General features: G+C 39.2%; 1 protein-coding gene and 1 long non-coding RNA gene across 3 annotated transcripts; one reads left to right on the top strand and one right to left on the bottom strand.

Moving 5' to 3' along the window:
* The first annotated feature begins 701 nt into the window (after positions 1-701).
* On the top strand, positions 702-3,967 carry LOC117820008. Its single transcript, XR_004632669.1, has 2 exons — positions 702-3,269; positions 3,443-3,967. It is a non-coding gene; the product is annotated as an uncharacterized LOC117820008 (long non-coding RNA).
* Positions 808-19,908, bottom strand: LOC117820007 (integral membrane protein 2B-like). 2 transcript variants are annotated; one of them, XM_034693615.1, is made up of 7 exons: positions 19,675-19,908; positions 4,820-4,993; positions 4,097-4,168; positions 3,100-3,249; positions 2,899-3,009; positions 2,190-2,340; positions 808-1,564 (listed from the first exon to the last, which is right to left on the bottom strand). In XM_034693615.1, the coding sequence occupies exons 1-7, from the start codon at positions 19,756-19,758 to the stop codon at positions 1,476-1,478; spliced, it is 831 nt and encodes a 276-aa protein (XP_034549506.1). In that variant the 5' UTR covers positions 19,759-19,908; the 3' UTR covers positions 808-1,475. The 2 variants fall into 2 exon arrangements, with proteins under 2 accessions (XP_034549506.1, XP_034549507.1); XM_034693616.1 differs by having other exon boundaries at positions 1,037-1,564; positions 4,862-4,993; positions 19,675-19,882.
* Positions 19,909-22,740: the final 2,832 nt, after the last annotated feature.

Here is a 22,740-nt window from a genome sequence, read left to right as displayed (position 1 = left end):
GATGCATCCCATCGGACAGGTTATTTCAGGAGCACTCTTGGGGGGCACTTCTTGGCATTTTCTCCACTAGAAAGGCGCTTATAAGGGTATAATTAAGAGTAGCTTTTCTAGTTTTCTCCATCTTTCCTCGTTGTTTTCTCTTTTGCAAAAGCATTTAAAGGCTTTCGCAACTCTCATATGACGCATCAGGGCACATGACAGTTTTCTCCAACAGAGAGCACCTTAATGGTCAATAATGCAAATTTTCTCCACTGGTTACACATCCTAGAGGAAAGTCTATCTAGCTCTCCCCATTTTATGTGCACTTAAGAAGCACTATGTTGAGTTTTCACTTCTATTAGACCTCAGTGTGTCGAACTTTGTTGTACTTACATGTCTTTGTGGCATTTGAGGGGGTGCTCTCACAAAGTGCTTCACATAGTCAGAAAAAAAACAGGCAGTTCATAAAAACACACAAGTCTAGATAAAGAAATAAAACACATTTTAAGACATAAAATTCAAGAACTCTAGAGGAATACAATTATTTTAAAATATATTTCTTAAGATGGTTAAAATAAAATAAATAAATAAAATTCAGATAAAATCAGGAAAGGCTTTAAGATGTTTCAGAAGAGATTTAAAAGAGCTCACTGACTCAGTACTTGTATTAGCGAGAGTGGTAAATGTCTAATATTCAATATAAAATCATTTATAAAGGATAACCTGACATTATAGTTTTCATTTTCTCACAAAAAAGCAACAGAAATATTCTCCTTAAAGTTTGAAGAGAAGCTAACAACTGAACACAGATGAGAACAAAGACTGGTCTCAGTTTTTTCTTTGTTTATTGTGTTGGTCTGTTCATATCTTTAAAGAGATTATATACACAAATTAGTACAAGAAGAGTTATCCAAAAAATTACACATTCAAAAAAAGACAGACAACCCTTGTGAAAAAGATTTGAACCAGACTGTGAGCCGTCTCTGCTGTGGAGTTTAGATTCTCACATTCTCTATCTGTTTTAAAGCTAAAGAAGTCCACGCGCGTATAAAGATCATTTCCAGTTAAGAAAGAAACAGGAGCAGTGTTTTAATCGCTACAGCAGACAACATACAAAAACAGGAAGTGTCCCTCGTCTGTCACAAAAGTGTCATTTCCTCTGAAATCTTTGATGTTTGGACTAAAAGCAAACTAAAGCTAAATTTATCATGTGCTATTAAACAAACGTCCATGCTATAACTGAATCTGTGATTAAAATAACTTACTGACTTTTAGCTAGTTACGTCTGATTCCAAAGAGATCCCGATCAGAAAGTGAAAAAATACACGCCTCCTCCTTTTTGTCAAACAATCAACAAATATTCACCAAACGTTCACATTTCACTCCTCTCACTCACTCAGACTACCTGAAGTCACGATAGAAAAAGAGACAGGGTTAACAACACAGATCTCACTGCAGACTTTAAGAGCAGACGTGAGGCGCTGCTGGAGGTCTCCTTAAGGCTCGCAGATCTGAGTCTCCACCACGAACTCGCTCTCGAAGTGACGGATCTTGAAACAGTTCAGAGCTTCGCGCTTCTGCATCCCTGTGAAACAAAGAGAGGCGGTTAGAGCAACGTCACTGGGGGAGAGCGGCTCGGGCCTGAGTTAGAGAGCTCCTGTGAAGCTCAGCGGATAACACGTAAAGATTAGATTCTTCTGGAAACATCGAGGAGGAGCTGAGGATGAGTTAACTTCAGGGGACAATGATTCTGAGTTCAACACACTCTCACACAAATACATACAAATCATGTGTTAGCAGTAAACTCAGTTTTCAAATCCTGCCTTCTGAACGCTGCTGGAGCAAAATCACTCCTTCAGATTTTAGAGGAGCAATAAAACAAAACACTTTCAAAGAACATGTGATTTTCTGGCCAAAAATTGAGTCTCTCGTTAAAAGTTTAATATTTTCCATCAGTTCATTGAGAAAGTGTGATACTTTCTAGGCTCTAAAATGTTTGATGCATTGTTCCTTTTTTAATTTTCGTATTTTATGGACTACAGCTCAAAAAAGCGTAAAAATAAAGCTCTAATTTCTCTTATAATAAAAACACTTTAAAGTCTAATTAATTCAAAATGTAAGATTATTTCAGTTCACTGCATGTCACAAACTTTGTCACGATGTAATGATTGTTTGAGATAACGGTGGAATAACAACAGAGCCCCCCTTACCCAGGATCCGGTCTCTGCGCTGCAGCTTGTAGGTGTCTTTGCCGCTGCACAGGTTGTAGATGAAATACCCGAGCTGGTCCACATGCTCCAAACGCTCCGTCACGATCATCTCCTCGTGGATCAGGTAAGACTGAGGCAGGTAGGTGCCGGCCTGACAGAGAGAGAGAGAGACATGAATGTGAGATATAACACGTGACAATGACTTAGAAAATAGAAGTCTTGTGTATCTGATCCGGAGGGCTCTGACCTGCCGGATCAGAGACGCAGCCGGAACTCAACGGAGTGGATCCAGTGGAAATTAACACATTGAGTAGAATAGAAACCTATCAGAACATCCGGTGTGGATGTTTTCAGTGTTTCTGATCAGAACGTGATTGTAACTTGCAAAGCAGCCATCAGGAGCAAGTTATTCTGGATTATTGATCTCAGTTTAGGAAAATCCATGTCATGCATTGTTAATCTGAGGCTCTGAATACATGTAAAACACACTGACACTGCTTGATGTGTTTTTAAATAATTTAATTTCTTGTTCTTTTGTCTCTGCAGGAAAACAGAAACATTTATCCTCCAAAAATGTTGAATTATTCTTTCAAATTTCCTAAAGCACAAAGTCAAAGCAAGTTATCACACACATCATGTTAATCATTGATCATCGCTCTCAGTGAGCTTGACACTGAAAGGTCAGGACTATTTCGTCGTCATGTTTCACCTTGACGTTGACGATCAGCTCCAGGAAGTCTCTGGGCGGCATGACGATGGAGGTGTTGAGCGGGATGACGTAGCACTTGTTCAGACTGAGATCCAGGTAGGCGGTCAACCTCTGAGAGACAAAACAACGATCACATGATAATTAATAACTGAAACTGAGGATTGATGATGTCAGATTGTGGGTGTGGCTTCTCCGTCTCACCCTCTGGAAGTCGTGCACGATGTCAGCAGGGTCTCCATTCTCAAACTCAGGCACGGGGACATTGATGAGCTCCACCTGCTCCTTCTCCAGAACCCTGATCCGCTCCTCGATCTGCCGCAGGTGGAACTGGTTCGGCAGCTCCACCTCCACCTGGAAACCAGTTCAACCAGGTCAGCACACCAGTAACAGATAATCCAAACTTATAATTTTTACTGATTGAATAAACCTCTGTCCGTGCAGTTATCTTAAAATGAAAGAAGGGAATGATTCAGGATTAAATCATCTCTGCTGTAAGATCGTCTGATTTGAATGGGTGTGTATGTGGCTTCCTGTGTTTCTGCAGTCAGCCTCTAGTGGAACACTTGAGGAACTGCAGCTTTTAACACTTCAGCATCAGCTTCATTCCTGCAGACCGGAGGCCGCTGCTCTCACTGAACATTGTTATTATCACTCTATGAAGTATGCTGCGCCATATTTGTTTGAGCTTTGATAAAATAATGTATGATTAAAGAAGCAGCTTGTTTTTTATTCATTATTATTATTATCTTTTTATTTGTTTTTATTTTCTTATTTAAGAATTGTATTGTCTTATTTTTGTTGTTATATGACATTGTCAATTACAAGTGTTCAAAACGATGGTCAAATTCTGTCACAAAAGTGCTAATGAACAAAGTTCATAAAAAAGAAAGGAGAGCAGCTGATTCTCAAATGTACTGCTGCAGCTCTTAACTCAGAGAAGTTCAGGGATTAAGGAGTAACAATGACCAGAGAAATATCTGATCGAAGCCACATCTGAGTTACAAAACAAAAATATAAAGTTATCATGATTTAAAGTTCATCCAACAATAAAATCCGGCACATAAACAGATTTCAGGTTGTGTTGTGTGTGTTGTGTTCAGGTTATTGAGCAATCAGTGACGTGTGCTGAACTCAAATGCTTTTATTCTGAAGGGCAGCAGGAAGTGAGTGTTTGTGTTGTTTTAAAATGGTATCGTACCTCCTCTTCCTCTCGGATCATGTAGTCTTCCTCGCGGTAGTTCACCCCACAGAAGAACACCTCGTCCTCTGGCTGAAATAAAACAAGGACACAGAAACCGTTATTGATCCTGAGTCTTCATCACTGCACTAGATATGAGGGCGAGTTAAAGTCAGCGGTGACACTGGCGAGAGTATACATGCAGCTGCTTCAGAGGAAACAGCTTTGTTAGATATTCAGGAGGCTTGATGTGACGTATTTTAAAGAGAGAATATTTTGGATGAGTGAAGGAGAGACTGCAAACATCTTGGTTGTAAATAAACACCAAGATATCTGTCACAGTAATCTCTGAATGCTGCCCAGAGGAAACTCACTTTAGAAGAAGGGATCTCTCTCTGTCTCTCCTCCTCTGGTAGTTATCACCCTCCTTGTAGTTATAAGGTTTGTTCTGTTTACCTCACACAGCTTTAAGCCCCGCCCTTTAAAGGTGGAGTGAGCTCTGACATTAAAAAACAGCTCACAGCCTTCACCTGCTCACCTGTCGAGCCCTGAAACTGACATCTACACCTTTGTTCTCTTCCTCCTCTCTTTATGTGTTTTCTTCCTGAACAAGAGAGTCTTTATTGTCACGTTTTATTCATTAACTCTGATCCTCCTTCACAAACAGAGCCGCCTGTTTAATAATCTACCTGTAAACGCCTTTCACTCTCAGGTGTTCATGTGTGAGATTCTGGTTCAGTTTACCTCTGTCAGAGGCAGGACACTCCCACCCCGCTGCCTGCTCACCTCCATGATGTAATAGCGGTACAGGTACGCTCCTCCCACCACCACTCCTGACAGCATGAGGGCCACACCCAGACACATGCACCAGCACCAGGGCCGGGATTGATGACGCACCACCAGAGCTGCCTCTGCATCCTAAAGGACAAAGAAGAAGAGGAAGATGAGGATCAGATTAAAAATGAATAAACACATTTAAGATAAATAAATAAATAAATAATAAGTACAAATAAAATAATAAAGTCAAATCAATAAAAAATATAGTCCAAAAAGTATGTAGTCCAAAAAGAAAAGTAAAATTAAAATAAAAAATGAATAAATGGATACATAAAATAAATGATTAATCAATAAAAAACACAAAATAAACCCCAAGTAAATAAAAAAAAGAAATAAGTCCATAGTCTGAACGATAAAAGTAAAAATAAAAAAAAACGAATAAATCAATTAATGTTAAATAAATAAATACTAATAGAATAAGAAAGTTAAATAAATAATAAATAATTAATAATAATAATCAATAAATACAATCAAAGTTAAAAAGTGCATATTTTGAAAAATAATATATAAACAAAACAAAAAAAAACCCAAATAAACACATAAAATAAAAATAGAACATAAAAAATAAATAAAATAAAAACCAATATATTTAAAAATGATAATTGAAAGAAATAGATTCGATTTGAGGCTTTATCTTGACCTTTAATAGACAAGAAGGATTGTGGGTGAATATTTCAGAGCACAAAAGAGGGAGGCTTAAGTTCAGGAAAACATCATTAATGTGGACTTTAACCCAAAGGACAAAGACCTGAAACTCTCCAGACAAGTCCAGACACATCGGTTTTATCTCATCCTGCTGCAGACCAAACTGGACCGAGAAGAACAAGCTTTACACTCAATGACAAACTCTCAGACGCTCACAGGACTAGTGACGTTGAGCCGCTCTGTTGTTAGAGTCAGCTCTTCTGATCCGTCAGACTCTGTGGTTCATTTAGAAAAACTCTGATCAAGCACATTTCAACATTTCTCTTAAATCCACTTCTGTTTAAACCAATCAGACCAGAACGATCCCAAAACACCCTGAATAATTATTAAATATCTTTAAACCACAAACACAGCTTCACGAACAAAACAAGGCAGCTGTGTCCTTAAAGGAAGTCTCATAAACTGTCAGACTGTTGGGACCTACACGTCGGGGAATACGAGAAAAATGAGACACCACAGAAACAAACTGATAATTTTTCAGACCGTAAGAAAAACATGTTATTTTAGAAGGTGAAGAAGAAACCAAGCGTGTAGGAGCGTTAAGAAAAGAGGAAGCACAGGACGAGGAAGTGAAGCTTTGTTGGACAGTGTGTTTGACACTCGTCCGCTGCGAGCGAGTCACGCACACTTCTCTCTGAAAGGGAACATTTCCTTCGGCTCTCTACATCAGCTGAAAGCAGACGCATGTTCCGATCACTTCTTCGCCTTTTGACTTCCACAGAATAAAAGAGGAAGTAAACAAAGCAGAGGAGGGAGAGGGAGACTGCTCAGTGAACGACAACGTCAACAACTCTCACAGGAGAATATTAAACAGCTTCTATGATCAGAGTCAGGTTGAATAAAAACAATCAGGAGATCCAGAATAAAACACAGGGATTATTCTGGTTTTTGCATGATGTATACATGAGGCACCAAAGGAGACAGGCAGGCGGGAATCCTAATGAGCAACAACACAGTTAGCCTGTTAGCATGAAGGAGATTCCTTGTGCTGTTTCTGATCGTGCTTTATTGCAGATGGATTTACTGAATCAACTCTTGGAAGGAGACGAGCTCTCGAGACAAAGAGGATTCAACACAGATTTAAAAGCCATGTCAGAGATGGACCGGTGTTCCAGTTTAAAGAGCGACCCTGTTAACTGGAGACTCTCAGTCGGATGCATCCCTCACAAACGTCTTTAGATGATCATTAAATATCTGATGAGGATATTTGGACATTTGAATAAAAACTAAACTAGGATGCGTTCCCGAAGACTCCAGCTGTTGTAAACTCCACAAACACTGACACGTTCAGCTGAAGGTCTCTAGTTTACAGGGTCACTCTTAAGATTGTAACACCGGGAGCTGACAGAGACACATTCACACTATCAGGCTCAGAGAAGACCAATGTTCAGGAGGTATTAAACCGAGTGAATCACAGGTGTATTGTGGACGGAGGGGGAGATAAAAACACTGCGGGTACTCTACCAATCAGAGACGTCTAGCACTGCAGGTCCTGCTCCGTAAGTTCCTCAACCTTTGGACACTACTACCCAAAAGCAGGAACCTTTCAGGGGGAGATTAACTACCCAGGAACTTAATGTTGGACCCTGGTTCGTGCTGTTGGAACGTGCATAGTTCCTCAACAGGTTCCTGCTGTGAAAGCACCTTTGCATACCCACGTACAGAGGCTACCATCCTCGCCGCACTGGTCATAGGATCCCCTCGCCATGTTCCTCTTGGCTGTGGGAAACAGACCGCTCTACAGTCAGCAGAAGAGAGCTTCCTGTTTCAAAACAAGCTTCTAAAACTTCAGCAACAAGACCAGACAAGCTCCAGACCAACATTTCATAGCCACACACACTTTGTTAAACACACTGGTATGTCAACACAGTGAGGTATGCCAGTGTCACGGCAGGAACAACATGTTCTGTCAGAAACATTCACATAGGGAATAAAAGTCACAGAATAGGCATGAGGCCGTGTGCACATTCTCATGACCGCAGCTTTTTTTAATCTCTGCTGCTTCCATCTACTTCCTGTTTTTGTTCCACGACCACCTCTGTCCCACTTCAGTGTTTCTCCTGCACACATGCTCCTGAACGTTTCTAGGTAAGAGGTGGAGAGAGGAGTCTGAGGAGGAAGGACACGACGTCAGGATCACACTGTGGAAGCTGCAGAGGGATGTTTGTAGCCCGATGGAGGACGAATCTATAGAGAGCGTCACTATGAGGAGAGTTTAACATTTATAGCAGGGCTGTGTGAAAACACATCACTTCACTGGTCTCATCCTCCTTCTTCAATCCAAGATGTTTCTCTTCATTCTGTTGCGTGTCACTCCTCTGGGTTTCATGCACGTGTGAATAAAGCTTCTGTCAAACTTCTGGTTATGTTAGGAATGATTTAAGTCATCTAAAGATTCCTTTATATCTCATGTGCTTCATGCAATTCTTGAACCAACTACAAGGGATGAAAAGGAATTTGTCTCTTTTCATTTACAACCTTAAGGTGGAGGAGGGTAGAAGATTTGTATCACACATGTTTTCATGCTGTGGAGGGACATAAGACTGTTTTCAGGAGTTGAACTGAGGAGTGAGACATCTCAGATCCCTACTACATTAATAATAGTAACTATAATAAAAAATAAAAATATTACTATTATATATCATTACAAATGACAATAAACACTTCTAATAATAACTAATAATAATAATAAAATCATCATAATAACAATAACAAAACTAATAATAAATAATAAGACAAACACTTCTACTAATATATTATAATATAAGTAATAATAAAACACTAAAAATAATAAATATAACACTAATTATAATACTACTACTAATAATAAATAATAAAATAAAACTACTTATAAAAATACTACTTTTAATATTTAATCATAATAAAAATTATACTAAGAATAAAAATACTACTACTAATAATAAATAATATTAATTTTAAAACGATAAAACAATAAAAATACTAGGATTCCCTAGGCGGAAGAATAATAACCCTTAGGGTTACAATAGGGCCTTCGCCACCAGCGGTGCTCGGGCCCTAATTAGTAATAATAATAATAATAGTAATAATTGCCTTCAGAATGAGCTGATAAAAACTGAGTCTATGTAAAGTCAAATTAATTCATGAGGATGTTTCATGAGTTTCTGTTGAGCATCAGGTTGCTGTTTGTGACACATTCAGCTGTTTAATAATTTCAGTCACTTTGACCCTTCCTAAGTCTTGCTCCACATTCAGGTTGGATCTTACCCGAACAAAACATGACGTCTACCTGCAATTTAAAAATCTCTGACAGCGGATTTAAATACTTCAATGGTTACTATCAGGGAAAAAAGTGTATCACGGTTCAGGGTTCGGTGAAACGTCTTTAGTGGATCAGCCTGCAGAGTCCTGAGCACCTGTCCACCTGAGCAGCAGCCTGTGTTGCGTGTTGTGTGTGTGTGTGTGTGTGTGTGTGTGTGTGTGTGTGTGTGTGTGTGTGTGTGTGTGTGTGCGTGGACAGGTGGGTATCAGTGTCAGGACCAGCTTTAGTTTCAGTCTGTCAGAGGAGACACGTGAAACTCCATCTCCTGCCTCTGTGAGTCCAGCTCTCTGAGGAGTCCGACATACACCTGAACACACACCTGAACACCCTGCTAAGCTGAACCAGGCCGACTCTCTGAGCTTTCTTTTGGAGACACTTTAAAAATAAAGAATGTAATTTCTCTGAGCGAGTTTTCATGTAGGCTGTCAGACTTCTATATTTAAGTATTCAATCTTTCTTTTTAATCATTGAACGAGCTGGACCAGAAGTTTAAAACGTCCAATGCAAAAGTGAAACAGAGAGAAGAGTAACAGCTGAAGTGAAATCACTGAAACTGGATCTACTAGCACAAAACTTTATAACTCCTGAATATAAGCATCCCATAAATCTCTAAATGTTCAGCGTTATTTACCTACACAGAGCCTGTGACTGTGCTGTAGCCACAGATCTGTGAAACATATTTAAAGGGGACAAATTAACCTAAGACTTTCTCACAACTGCTGCTCGGCCCACTAATCCTCATTAACGTCGTCTGTGAGCAGCTCTCTGCTGTCTTTGCTTTGTCGCCTGTTTACGGCTGCAAACCTGCTGTCGCTCATTTGCCAGAGAGCATGAATTATATGAAATGCTTTTTATTTAATCCAATGTTATTTATTTGTATTAATTTATATTTATTTATTTGTCACACCAGTGATGTTTTATTCCATTTAAATTGATTTATATTTATTTATTGTCGGACCAGTGAGTTTTTTTTTTATTCAATTTAAATGTATTTATTTTTTAGGGGCTGCTTTTTTTTTTTTTGGTTGTACTTATTTATTTTTCACAAATTAATTTTTTTAAATTCTATTTATTTATTTATTTTCACACCTGTAATGTTTTTTTTATTTCAATTTAATTTAATTTATATTTAATTATTTTCACGTGATGTTTTTTTAATTTTGTTTGTATTTATTTATTTTTCACACCTGTAATGTTTTTTAAAATACAATTAATTATTTGTTTTATTTTTTATTTGAACATTTTAATTTTTCATTTTATTTGTTTTTCAAACATTACATTTCTTAATTTAATTATTACATTGTATTTATTTTTCACAACTGTAATGTTTTTTTAATCTAATTTAATTAAACCTGTGATGTTTCATGAAGTGGATTAGACGTATGAGGTGTTGATTTGCGCAGCATCTTTTATTGCAACTGTGATTTCCAACGTCCTGCATGGTTAAATAAAGATCAAACGTATTTCCAATCATTTCAAATGTTTGTTTTACAGAAATGTTTTTTGAAATCAATCGTTTTTAACCTGAAGATATTTTCTGACCCTTACGGAATACGGTTAATCCTGAAGTTTAAGATTCTGGGACCGGATAGAGACGGATATTCCTGATTGAAAAAGGTCGACAACTGCAAACAGACCATGACTGATACACTTCGCATTGTGCGTTAATGTTTACAGACGTGTTTAACTCACAACAGGTGTTCAGAAACTAGTTTGCTAAAAGTGTCTGAACTGATAACCTGGTTGTAAACTTGCTGATTAATTTTGAAGCAACATGTTGCAGCTTTAAATGCTGTAATATGAATCTGTGTTCCTGCGTTACGTTTCGGTCAAGTCGTACGTGTCTTCTCTGGGTAAAGGGAGTCAGCGGCGCAGCAGGGGAGGAGCTCGACCCTCCTGCCCGGTTAATCTTCCTTCTTGTTGAGTTTAAGCTGCCGGCGCCCTGCAGGAGGCTGTGTAAGCCCCCCGGCTGAATCCCTATCTGACTGATTAAAGCGTAATCCTCTCCAAGCAGCCGCATGCCGACAACGACCACGACGAGAAGAGGACACACAAGAGGAGAGAGAGACAGACAGACAGACAGAGAGAGAGAGGGGAGGACGGTAATCTAATGAGGGAGGGAGAGAGGTGTGTCTGAGGGGAGGAGAGTTACGGTCGCTGAGACATTATTGAGGAGGAGGAGAAGAAGAACGTCACAGAAGAAGCTCTGTGGTTTACACAGAAAGTTTACTGCAGCGGGAAATCCTCAACGTCATCTCTGTGTCTCCGAATGAATCAGCTGCTGCAGCTTATACACACCTACACACACACAATGCATGAAAACACACCATTATATCAATCAGACTTTCTTATGAATTCTTAAAGTGGCTGCTATTTCTACCCGCTTCCTTTAATCCTCTCTGTATTTGTATATGATGCACTTTGTAGTCTTGTAAAGTGTCATAAAAATGAACTTTAATCTGTTTAAAGTTAAAGATGATTAAGTCTCCGTCCGTCTCGTTGTAAACAGTCAGAAATCAACTCTACGCCGAACGTGCCGTCTTTAAATAAGTCCTTTTGTCTGACCCGCTGTCCTCGATCCAAAGCCCTGATTTCATTTAAACATTGGAGATAAAGGAATGTAAGTAATCCTCACAATTGATTGGCTGAAATGGGATCAATTAATGGAATAATGAAGTAACCAGCTCAGCTCTCTATCCCGTTACAGAGCGTGGAGCAGCTGCTGACAGAAATGTCTCGAGCAGAGAAACGATCTGAAAACTGAAATCTTTGTTCCTCTTTGGTCTGAAGTTCCACCTCGACTCCTGCTAACGATGACTCGAATACAACAACCAATAAACTTTGAGCACAACACAGACGCTCACACAGGTGTGGCAGCTCACTGTCAAAACATCTCCACCAAATGTTGATCTTTATTTCCGTCATGAAGGAGAGTAAACAAGATGCTCACCAGAATGCCAATGTCTTCTAAGGTCCCACACCATCTCAGATCATGTTAGCTTTTATCTGAAGGTGATGTTTGACTGAGTGAGCGAGAAATGAACGACATCAAGACACAGCTTCCTTTTCTGCCTTGTTTACAGTCCAACAGCAACGTGAGAAGAAAGTGTGTTCAAAATAAACTGTTATTTATATTTATTTGGATTGTGCGAGGCTGCGATAGGATTGTTGCATCATTACACGTCATGTCCACGTGGCCGACCCGTGCTTGTTCCGTGCATGAGCAACCGTGCCGAAGCTCACCTCTTCTAACCGTAACAGGGCCCAGAGGCACCGTACGGATCGCCCAGTGTGTATGGAAACCAGGGCTTTTTTTCAAACCTCCTACTATACGAGCAGTACGTCCTGATGTGGCTGAAGTTCAGTATGTAGTATGTGAACAAGAGAAAAATCTGCAGTATGCCAAAACTACCCGGCTGTCGTACTGATTCAGGAACATGTCTCAGTCTGCAGCGGACCAGTCTGCCTCACGTACTGTTTCCCACAATGCACAGCGCTAACTTTACACTTTCTTTTTCTCGTATATGACTGGGGCATTAGCACATCAGCTTGGTCGTTGTTTACTTCTGCTTTCTGAATCTGAAAATCCAGCGACGCTGACCCAGCATCCTGCAGATCAGATCCAACAGAACAGAGACTACAGACTACCTTCAAACCAAGCGGCAAACTCCGGTCTAAAAATATGAGTCCAATGCAGAAGTGCTAAAAACTGCAGTTCATTCGCTTGAGGCTGGCTCCGGAAGTACCGGAAACCACATACACACCAATTGAAAGAAGCCGATCTTTACAGCAGAAATAAACATGTTTACAGCCTGGTACAAAAGACGAGTGTATTCTGGATAGCTCATTTCTTGATCGGCACACACTGTACGGGGGGCAAATTTTTTCAGAACACGGCAATTTCATAGATATTAAGATTACGAGTCTTCCAATGAGAGGCACAGCTGACTTGATTGACAGGCGGGAACATTGTAGCTGTTGGCTAGGAGGCTCAAAGCCCGGCTCTTCACGTTACAATCGTTTGACAGCAGCAATATGGCTGCCGCCAACGATTGGCCTCAAATCAGCGCTCCAGAAACAGATGGGTGACGTCATGGATTCTACGTCCATATTTTATACAGTCTATGCTTCAAAACAGTATGCAGGTAGCACTTGGAGAGCGCACCTCTTCCTCCTCGCCTTATACATCTCCTTTATAGACATTTTGTCAAGTCTGCAGACGACTACGCTCACAATATTCATTCGTCTACCCTTGTGTATTTCAGCGAATCACAGAGCAGTTCATCGATCATGTGGCTTGACAACGCAGTAATCTTTTAAAACATGCATTCATCTCCGATTCTGACTCAACACTTTTTGGAGTAAAGTCCAAACCTCTGAGCACAAACTAGAGTACATTCGGAGTCATAATTCAGTCATATGACGAATAATGACGTCAAACATGTGATTAAATGTTACTTAAAGGTCATAAATGAACTGGTTTTCAATGTAAGAGGATGGAAGACGAATAGATCACAACAAAACTTATCTTCTACCGCCGGCAGCAACAAACTGATGATTTCATAACCATCCACCAAATATCTTCTTAATGAATCTATCAATCATCAAGATTACGCAACATCAGAAACATTTATTGTCTCTCTTAAAAAAAAGAAAAATCTACATAATTTATTTCCTGTTGTGATAAGGTGAAGAAAAATGGATGAAAATCACATTTAAGAAACTTAAAACATCTAATATTTGACAGAATTATTTTGTAAAGGACTCAAACTTGAGTTCAGCGCTAAGATTGGAGTGTTTAACCCTCTTTAAGTTAACTTATGGATTAATCTGACCACTAAATAAGTTAAACTGTGTCATTAAAATGCTGCACCTGAAGATGATATCAGTGATGAGTCAAAATCTAAACAACGTGATATGAAATATCTTAAAATATTTAGTTTAAGGACTGTTATGACGAAGGAAAGTAGTAAATTCTTAGTGTCCTGTTCACAGACATGATATTGGTTTATCTGTAATAATCAATAACTAGTGGAACACCTGACTCATGGACTCACCTGCCCTAAACTCTCAGATCACCACGCTGCTGCTGCTGCTTCATTCAGCTGACGTAAATAGAAAGCGTTGGACGCCTCAGACGTTCTCGGGTTCTTTTTGAGTCGTTGTCTCATGAATACTCGTATAAATTAAGTTTCAGTCTAACTTTAACGACACGGCGTGCGTCAGCATTTCTTAATAAAGTTTACTTCCTGTCTGAGCTCAAGCTGCAGACGGTCTCTGCATGACGGGTCATTTATAGAGCAACCTGCGTCTGCAGACTCAGGAAGTCTGAATCTGTAACTGGATTTACCGCCATCTAATTTTGATCATCTGTTATTAACACAAATAATCAATCAATAAATCAATTCAATAAATAAAGGTGAAGCTTCATTATGTACAAGTATTTTAATAAGATGTCACAGATTCAACTGATTTTTCTGGTCTAGTCATAATATCATCGAGGTAGAGGTGGGTGATAAATCAAGTCTATCGATTAGTTTGCGGTTCAGGACACTTTTAAATATGAATTTCTGGACTTTCTCTGCTCCCAGGGCCCAACAACCCCTACAAATACAACTACAACAACAAGACTTGTCAGTCTCAGATTTTGCGGTGTCAGACCTTGATCTAACTTAGTCAGCTGCAAAGTTTGTTTGAAGGCTGTTGCAGGTAACACAACATGACTACGTTATTTCAACATCTTAATGCAACCAAGTGTGTCACACTACGAGACGCACAAGACCACTACAACCGAGAAACACCTGCTAAATCATCACAGATGATAAGAAAGAAACATGGTGGGACACTGTCACTGATGCAGCTGCGCGTATTTTGTGTATGTCGTCTCATCTGTCCACGAGAAAGATGGAAAGAGACGTGTAGGAGACTTGCTGAGCTCATCATGCCGGGGCTAAAAACTTGTTTTGAGTCATTTCTTACTCATTTGGTTTTTTTTTTTCAGGAAGAAATAAAAAATTAAATTAAAACTGTAAAAAAATTAAGTTTGGTGTAAACGTATCAGAGACTGTATTTAGACCATATCGCCCAGCCCAGTGATGGATTACAATGAGAAGAGGCCGTGTGTTCACATTTAAAGAGGGGTGAATTTAGCCCCCTTTAGACATGTCTGCTAAAGAAACATGCCATCATTGCTTGGCTCATTAAGTCCCCTGAAAAGGAATCTCAGTTTTACTGTAAATTGTAAGATACTCAGAGGCTTTACTCGGCTTACTTTAGCGCTATGAACCTGTGAGAAAAGAGATTATATTTCCAAGTTATTATTTGAAAGTAAATCACTTTTAAAGTTGTTTATTTGACTGCAGAGTATTGACAAGTATCACAATATATTTGGTACCATTAAGTCTTCACTAAAATCCAGGATCAGAGCAGGAAACAAAGTCTTGGCTGGAAGTTGTTTAACCTTAAACACTGGCTATATTTGATACCAGAGGCATTAGGTTAGTTTTCTGTGGACTTTGATCGAGGTGATAATTCCACACTTTGTCCCAGGGTGTGTTGTTGATGAGCTGCAGGTGATTTCTGTATAACATCATAAACTCTAACAGAAATAGAGAGGGTTAAATTCAGAGAGTAATCCTGCAGGGAGCAGACTCAGCAGGAGAGGATCCGTCCGTTAGATAAAGTCTGATTCAGTAAATCAGATCAGATCCTGATTACAGATTAATGAATGTTTCTGAGATAATGGAGCTCAAACTAACCCAACGTTCCAATCTAAAATCAGGGCCCGTATGCACGTCCAGCCATTAGCGATGAAAACGGGCTGTTTGTACTAATGGTGAAACAAAAAAAGATTAGCGGTATGCATGAGCCAGGTTAACGCCCCAACAAAGCACTACATTTAATGGCGTTAGACCCCACCATTACAGGTGCTAACGGCAGGATTACCACCTGTTAGGCTGTTTAAAGGATGGCGGACATCGTGCTTATGCGTTACCGTTTAAGAAGAAATATACGAAGACATCGGAAATTTAGGGATTGATCGAATCCTTTGGAAAAGTACGACAATGTTGAAATTATGCAGCAAATTTAGATTTAGGAGACGCAACATCATTCTAACCTACCAGCAATACCGTGAAGTGAATCCTTCCCAAACAACTCTGTTAACAAGTCCTCATCCTTCAATGGGGGGACAGGTGGTCCTTCACCTGGACCACGTTAGTGGTGGTGCTTGTTGCGCAGAGCCACTTTCATGTTGTTTTTATTTTTTAGGTCTTTTACTGTGCGCTCAGAAACACCACAAGCATTAACCCGGTTCAAGATCTGAAGCCAAACTTTCCCTTTCTCCTTGTTTGTTATCTTTGAAGATTGACTTGCTGATAACAGATGTTTGTTCGTTCTACATTCTTGTAATAAAATGTCCATTTATTCTTCCGCTGAAAATTTGTTTTCTTGATCTTCTCTCAGTCACACTGGTACTGCTTGCCATGTTTATTGTTGTTTATGCGTAGTAGGCATGCACAATTGGAATTTGTTGGATAGGAGTTTTCCAGGAGGTTCCCTGGACATATGACGTTTTGCCGTTCCATAATGGTACGTTAAGACTAATGGTCCCGTTTGTGTAATGGCTGGACGTGCATACGGCCCTGGTCTTTAACTTGTAACAGTGAACTTCAGTTTTAACACTTCTCCTGAAGTTAATCTGAATAATGCTGTTAGTTATTATCATGAATAGAGGTCTAGAGGATTGTGTGAGAGAGAAGCTAAACATAGCATAAACGTTCCTCTGGTATGTTATTGTTGCTATAAACGGCGTAGGATTGAGCTGATTAGTCTCCTCCCAGTTTAACCCGTTAAAGACCGATGCACGGACCGGAGAGGAGGACATCACGTGGACTGATGGAGCTCATGAACACGGAGATGATTGATAACTGATGGAGTCAAATCAGACATCTTCAGGAGCGAGATATAGAAACAAGTCCTCTGCAGGTTCAGAGTGTTTCAGGTGATCCACGCTTCATTATGGCCGGATGAAGTGATTACACCATGAAGCGGTGTTTAGTCGTCCTCCTGTAGGTCAAACTGTTTCTGCAGATGCTCACTTTTCACGTCCTTCATGCTGACATGATGGTTTGTGTGTTTGTCCATGTGACATAAAACATGCAGGTCTTCTGTTTCTGCTCTTTGAGAGTGCACTCTGACCTCAAATCACTCTTATTCCATCAAACATGGTTCAGAGAGTTTGACTACAGGTGCACAGAATAATCCTGACATGTGTCACTGCAGCGCTGAGTCTAAGGCACAGTATTTAAAAATCAAACTGAAGTATCGCAATGTTACTGTGTCGTCACGATTCCCACCCTCGTAAAAGTAAAAGAAGAAGGTGTGACAGTACGAGTAGACCCAGATCAGAGCAGCTTGTGTGTGTGTGTGTGTGTGTGTGTGGTGTGTGTGTGTGTGTGTGGTGTTGTGTGTGTGTGTGTGTGTGTGTGCAGGAAAATCCCTCCAGATATAATAAAGTCCAGAATGTGCTGCGTTCACTTCCACATCCATCCCCGGGAGGAAACATGACGGCCGATTGAGGAGATAAGAGTCAAACTCAGAGAGAGAGGGAGGGGAGTGAAACCAAGAAAGGGGAACCATTTACAGTCTGCAAGAAGACAGGAAACACACACACACACACACCACATCACACCCACATCACAGAGATTACGACGTGCTGACACCAAAACGTGTACATGTGCAAACGCTCTTCTTGCTTTTCTCTCTATCTCTCTCTCTCTCTTCATCAGACTCTCTGCAGAGACGTGGGAGCATCCTGACCTCCGCAGAAACAAACTTCCTCCTCGCGCTGAGAGAGAGACGCTCCTCAGACGACAGGGCGGAGACGCTTCACCCAGAGACCGACAACAACACGCCTCAGCAGGCCGCTTCCAACGCTCCAATCATCTTCTTTATTACTGTCATTGACTCTGACACACACTCACAGCTGAGACACACAACTAAACAACACTTTACAGTTTAACCAGGAGGTCCAGGACTCCTTCAGGACTTAAACACAGCGCCAACGTCTGGCCTGGAATCTCCTCTCCCTCTGGAGGCCAGGCTGATCAGGAGGTTGCTTGTTTGCAGATAAGATAACAGCGGCCATCACAGGTTTTGCATATCTGTGTTGCGTTGGTGACGCACTTTCCACAGGTAGCAACAAGATCAGATGTTTTTGCCCTGCTCTCACTCAAACATTAAAGATATGAAGGTTCTGCTCCTTCAGGATCTCTGTGAGCTCGACTCGCCTGACTGTGGATTATTATATCAACATGGAAGATTATTAAACAGGATTACAGATCATTGCAGCAGAGGGGGCTCATGTTTCTGTTCATTCAAGTGTCTGAAAGGTGAATAAAGTCTAAAACATGTGTCTATTAGAAATGAGTATCTTAATGAGGATAATTCTACTTAAATTAAAGTTAAAATTAAATAGAAAGATTTGAGGAAGCTGATAAAATATAATTTTAAGGATGAATAATAATAAAAAAAGTTTGAAATGTTCATTCAAAGTTGAAATTGACAATAAATCAGCAGGAACTTATCTAATTTTAATATTCAACGGTCAATTTATGGAGTCCTAATTTTATGGCACGTTAAAATAATCAGGGATAATCACTTAAAGCTGTTTTATCCACTTTATTTTACACTAAAAATTACCTTTTTTCTCATTTAAAGTCACTAAAACACATTATCACCTGTTTTTAGAGCTTTTCCAAAAGGTACAGAATAATAAATTAACCATTTAAACATTGTTTCTGTGGCTGGGGGGTTCACTAAAGTGTCTTTAAACCTAATAAAGTTTAAAAAAAAGTGTTTCTGTTAGATAATCTTCATGGGGTTAAAGGGAGTGCATCTTAATAGGGATAATCAGGATAAATTACAGTTAAAATTAAAATAAAAAGGTATGAAGAAGCTGTTTAAATATAATTTAAAGAATCAATAAAAAAAAAAAAAACATTCAATTTAAAAGGTGTTAAATGATCATTACAAGTCAAAGGTGACGATAAATCAGCAGGAACTCATCCAAATTTAATATTTGAAAGTTGTTTTACAGAGTCCTTATTGTATAACATTAAAATAATTAGGAATAACCACTTCTAGCTGTTTTATCCACCCGATTTTACACTAAAAATAACCTTTTTTCTCATATAAAGTCACTCAAACACATTATCACCTGTTTTGTGAGGTGTTAAATTGTAAGAATAGATCCAAATTCAATATTTAAAAGTGTTCATTACAGACTCCTAATTTAATGGTACATTAAAATAAACAGGAATAATCACTTAAAGCTGTTTTATCCACCTTCTTTTTAACTAAACACGACCGTATTCTCATTTAAAGTCTCAAAAATACATTATCACCTGTTCTTAAAGCTTCACCAAAGGTACAGAATAATTAAAGAACCATTTAAACACCAATATTTAAAGGAAAGGGCTTGTTTTTCAAAATCTAAGTGTTATATACTTGTGTTTTTATAAGTGAAAGTGAATGTTGAACACACTGTGTACTAACTCTAATTATATTACGTCACCAAAAACACAGATAAAGAGTTAAAATAGGGCATGAATATGTGTTTACAGGGTGAAAAAGTAAGAGAAGTAGAGTCATTTACTCAGATTTCAGTTAAAGGCAGGTTTCTGTGTCTCCATGTTTGATCAAACTGCGTCTGTTCGCACCGAGCAGGAGCTCACTGTTAGCCATCTTTACTCACTTTGTCCTCCTCGGGAATCAGAGTTTCAGCGTCCTTTTTCACATCCTTCTGTCCCAACGCGGAGTTAAAAGAAACTTTAACCATCCTGGAGAAGACTCGGTCACACTTCACAACCAAGAAAAGACAATAAAAAAGCTTTAAAGCAGAAAAGGGACAGATGTAAGTCGCTCCGAAGTAAAGTACGCGCACTTCTTTCCAGCCGAACTGATCTGTTGTGATAGCAGCGGCCGTGAAGCCGGACACGACCCAAGGAAACACACTTCCGGTTTCAAAATAGAAGCGCAGACCAACAGACTTGGCAACTTCTGTTTAGCGCTCGATAATATATTAAGTTATAATTGCGATGATTTACTCTTACTGAGAAGATTTACTTAAAGGAACAGTGTGTAGTATTTTAAAAGTAAAGTTTGTAGTATTTAAAGGTACAGTGTGTAGTATTTTCAAAGTACAGTTTGTAGTATTTAAAGGTGAAGTGTGTAGTATTTAAAGGTACAGTGTGTAGAATCTAAAGGTACACTGTGTAGAATCTAAAGGTACAGTGTGTAGTATTTAAAGGTACAGTGTGTAGTATTTAAAGGTACACTGTGTACAATCTAAAGGTACAGTGTGTAGTATTTAAATGTACAGTGTGAAGAATCTAAAGGTACAGTGTTTAGTATTTAAAGGTAAAGTGTGTAATATTTTCATCTGAACTTGGTAGAAATGAATATAATATTTACAAGTCTGTTAAATTTGTGTATAGTCATCTGAATATAATTTTGTTTGTTTACATAGAATGAGACTTTTTTTTTTATCTACATAGGAGCAGGTCCTCTTTCACAGGGGCAATGACTCAACAGGAGCACAGAATGGACAAACTGATAAGATTATCTATTTCACATCAGCGGGTGGCCTAAAGAGACCAAAGAGAGTAGACTTCAGGAGGAGTGAGAGAGCAGCACACTGGACCACTTCTCATGAACAGTAAGGAAACACAGAGTCTCCAGATTTAAAGGTGACATATCATGCAAAATTGACTTTTTAACGGTTCTCTACCTGAAATATGTGTCCCTGGCATGTCTACAAACCCCCCAAAAATGAAAAAATCCATTCTGCCCCTGTTCTGATTTCTCCACCTTTCTGTAAATGTGTGCTGAAACGAGCCATTTCAGACTTCCGTGTTTTTGTTACGTCACAACAATATCCGGTCTTTAACTGAAGTCAGAGCTCGGAGCTTGTTCAGCTCATAGACTGTATAAAATACAACTCAACCCCTCCTCTGTTTTTCATTACCTGCACACAACAAGGAGCTTAGGAGGGAGGCATGCTAGTTGTAGGCTGTCTTAATAAACACAAAGGTCGGTTTTACTCCCAACGTCTGCGGATTTGAAGATCTAGTGGATGACTTTTATTTTTCATGGTAAAGTGCTAGCGCTAGTTAGCATAGCCACATAGCTACATGTTCGTGGCTGTACCAAGACCACGTCGACATACTGATAAATAAACAACAAGAACACTAAATAGATCCTGCTGCAGGCGCCTCTCCGTCAGATCAGATTCTGGATTAGATTCAGAGGGTTGAAGTAACGTGGGTCTGTGAGCAGCCGTGTATATTCAGCCAACATGTAAACTCAACGTGCTGGAGAGCCGAGGGCCCATCCACTACCCGAGGGGGGCGTGGTCAGAGAGAAAACAGACCGTTCTGAGCAGGGCTGAAAAAGAGGGTTTTAAAGGCATGCCAAAATCTGATTTCAAAGTGTTTTTTTGAGCAATAAACTTTTAAAGACATTATTTTGGGGACATCTTAGACCAATATCTTTTGATGAAAAAGAGCGTAATATGTCACCTTTAAAGCTTTCGGGGTTTACATCACAGAGGACCTCTACTGGACCACACAAACATCCTCTGTTGAAGACAGCCGGCTCTACAGGTGCAACTGTGGGGAGTTTCCTAACTTACATGAATTAAAATATAAAAGGCCAGAGCACTGCAAGGATCAACCAGGACAGATCAGATCATCATTCAGACCCAGCTCTTCCAGGCCCCTTTGCTAAAGTGCATTTTCATCCTATTTCAACCCTCTTTTTTACTCAATACAAACATGTGACATTTTCGCGCTTTTATTTGAAGTCGAACACTGGAGGTTCCGGGACCCACCTGGCTGACTTTAGGTAACTTGATCAGCCAGCCCGCACAGCTGCTCCAGCAGAACACCAACAGAACTAAACAGAGAACCGGACATGGTTGCCATTAACGGGCTGAATTCCCCCGATTTACCAAAGATAAAAGTGAAAGTATGAAGATTAGAAAGTAAAAGACCCTCCCTATAATTACACTTTCACTTATTATTTCGGTGAAAAAGTCACGGTGTAAAGTAACCAGGATCCTTTTCTTAATGTATTTCAGTATCTATAAAAATAAAGGTACTTCATGTACTCTGAGCTTCACAGTGCAATACTGGCTGTGTTTTTAATGTGCAACTTGAAGTATAAAGAAAGAAACTGAAACATAAAGCTACAAAATTGTCAAACTAAAGTAGTCAAACACAATAAGAGCAAGAACATAATAAGTTACATTAGATTACATTTACAACGGATACATCTGTATTGATATCAGAACAGGAAAACTTTGTTAAACATCTGCAAATAAATGACAGAAAACAAAGAGTCAGAGTTTACACTGCCTGCAGTTATTACAAATATATAATGATACTAATACTTAATACAATTCTACAGAGGGCAGGAAGTCCCTGAAAATAAATGTTGTAAATAATGCTCACAGAAATGAACTTGTTCCCTTAAATAAGGCTTATTGTTTGCACAAGTTTTCTACTCATGAGAACAAGACATTTATTTTACCACTTAGTAAAATCACTATCATTTTATCTTTGTATATATTACTTTAATATTCAAGACTTTGCAAATAGCTTATTCCAAATATTCTGTGCTTCTGTACTTATTTCTATTCAACTCTACTTTATCCATAAAGCACCTTTCATACATTCAAGCATGCAGCCCACAGGTCTTTCAAAAAAGAACATAGCGACTAAAAAACAGCAGCAATGGTTGAAAAAGACTAAAACAAGAT

Source organism: Notolabrus celidotus, chromosome 10 (assembly GCF_009762535.1).
Source record: "Notolabrus celidotus isolate fNotCel1 chromosome 10, fNotCel1.pri, whole genome shotgun sequence".
NCBI classification, from domain to species: domain Eukaryota; kingdom Metazoa; phylum Chordata; class Actinopteri; order Labriformes; family Labridae; genus Notolabrus; species Notolabrus celidotus.
Note: the sequence above shows the minus strand (reverse complement) of the source record. Positions and strands in the feature narration are given on the sequence as shown.

Excerpts from the sequence above, each read along its gene's own strand:
- LOC117820007 (XM_034693615.1), bottom strand. The coding sequence starts at position 19,758 with ATGGTTAAAGTTTCTTTTAACTCCGCGTTGGGACAGAAGGATGTGAAA. Across the intron at positions 3,250-4,096 it reads TGATCCGAGAGGAAGAGGAG|GTGGAGGTGGAGCTGCCGAA; the intron begins GTACGATACCAT and ends ACTGGTTTCCAG. Across the intron at positions 3,010-3,099 it reads TCGTGCACGACTTCCAGAGG|AGGTTGACCGCCTACCTGGA; the intron begins GTGAGACGGAGA and ends TTTGTCTCTCAG.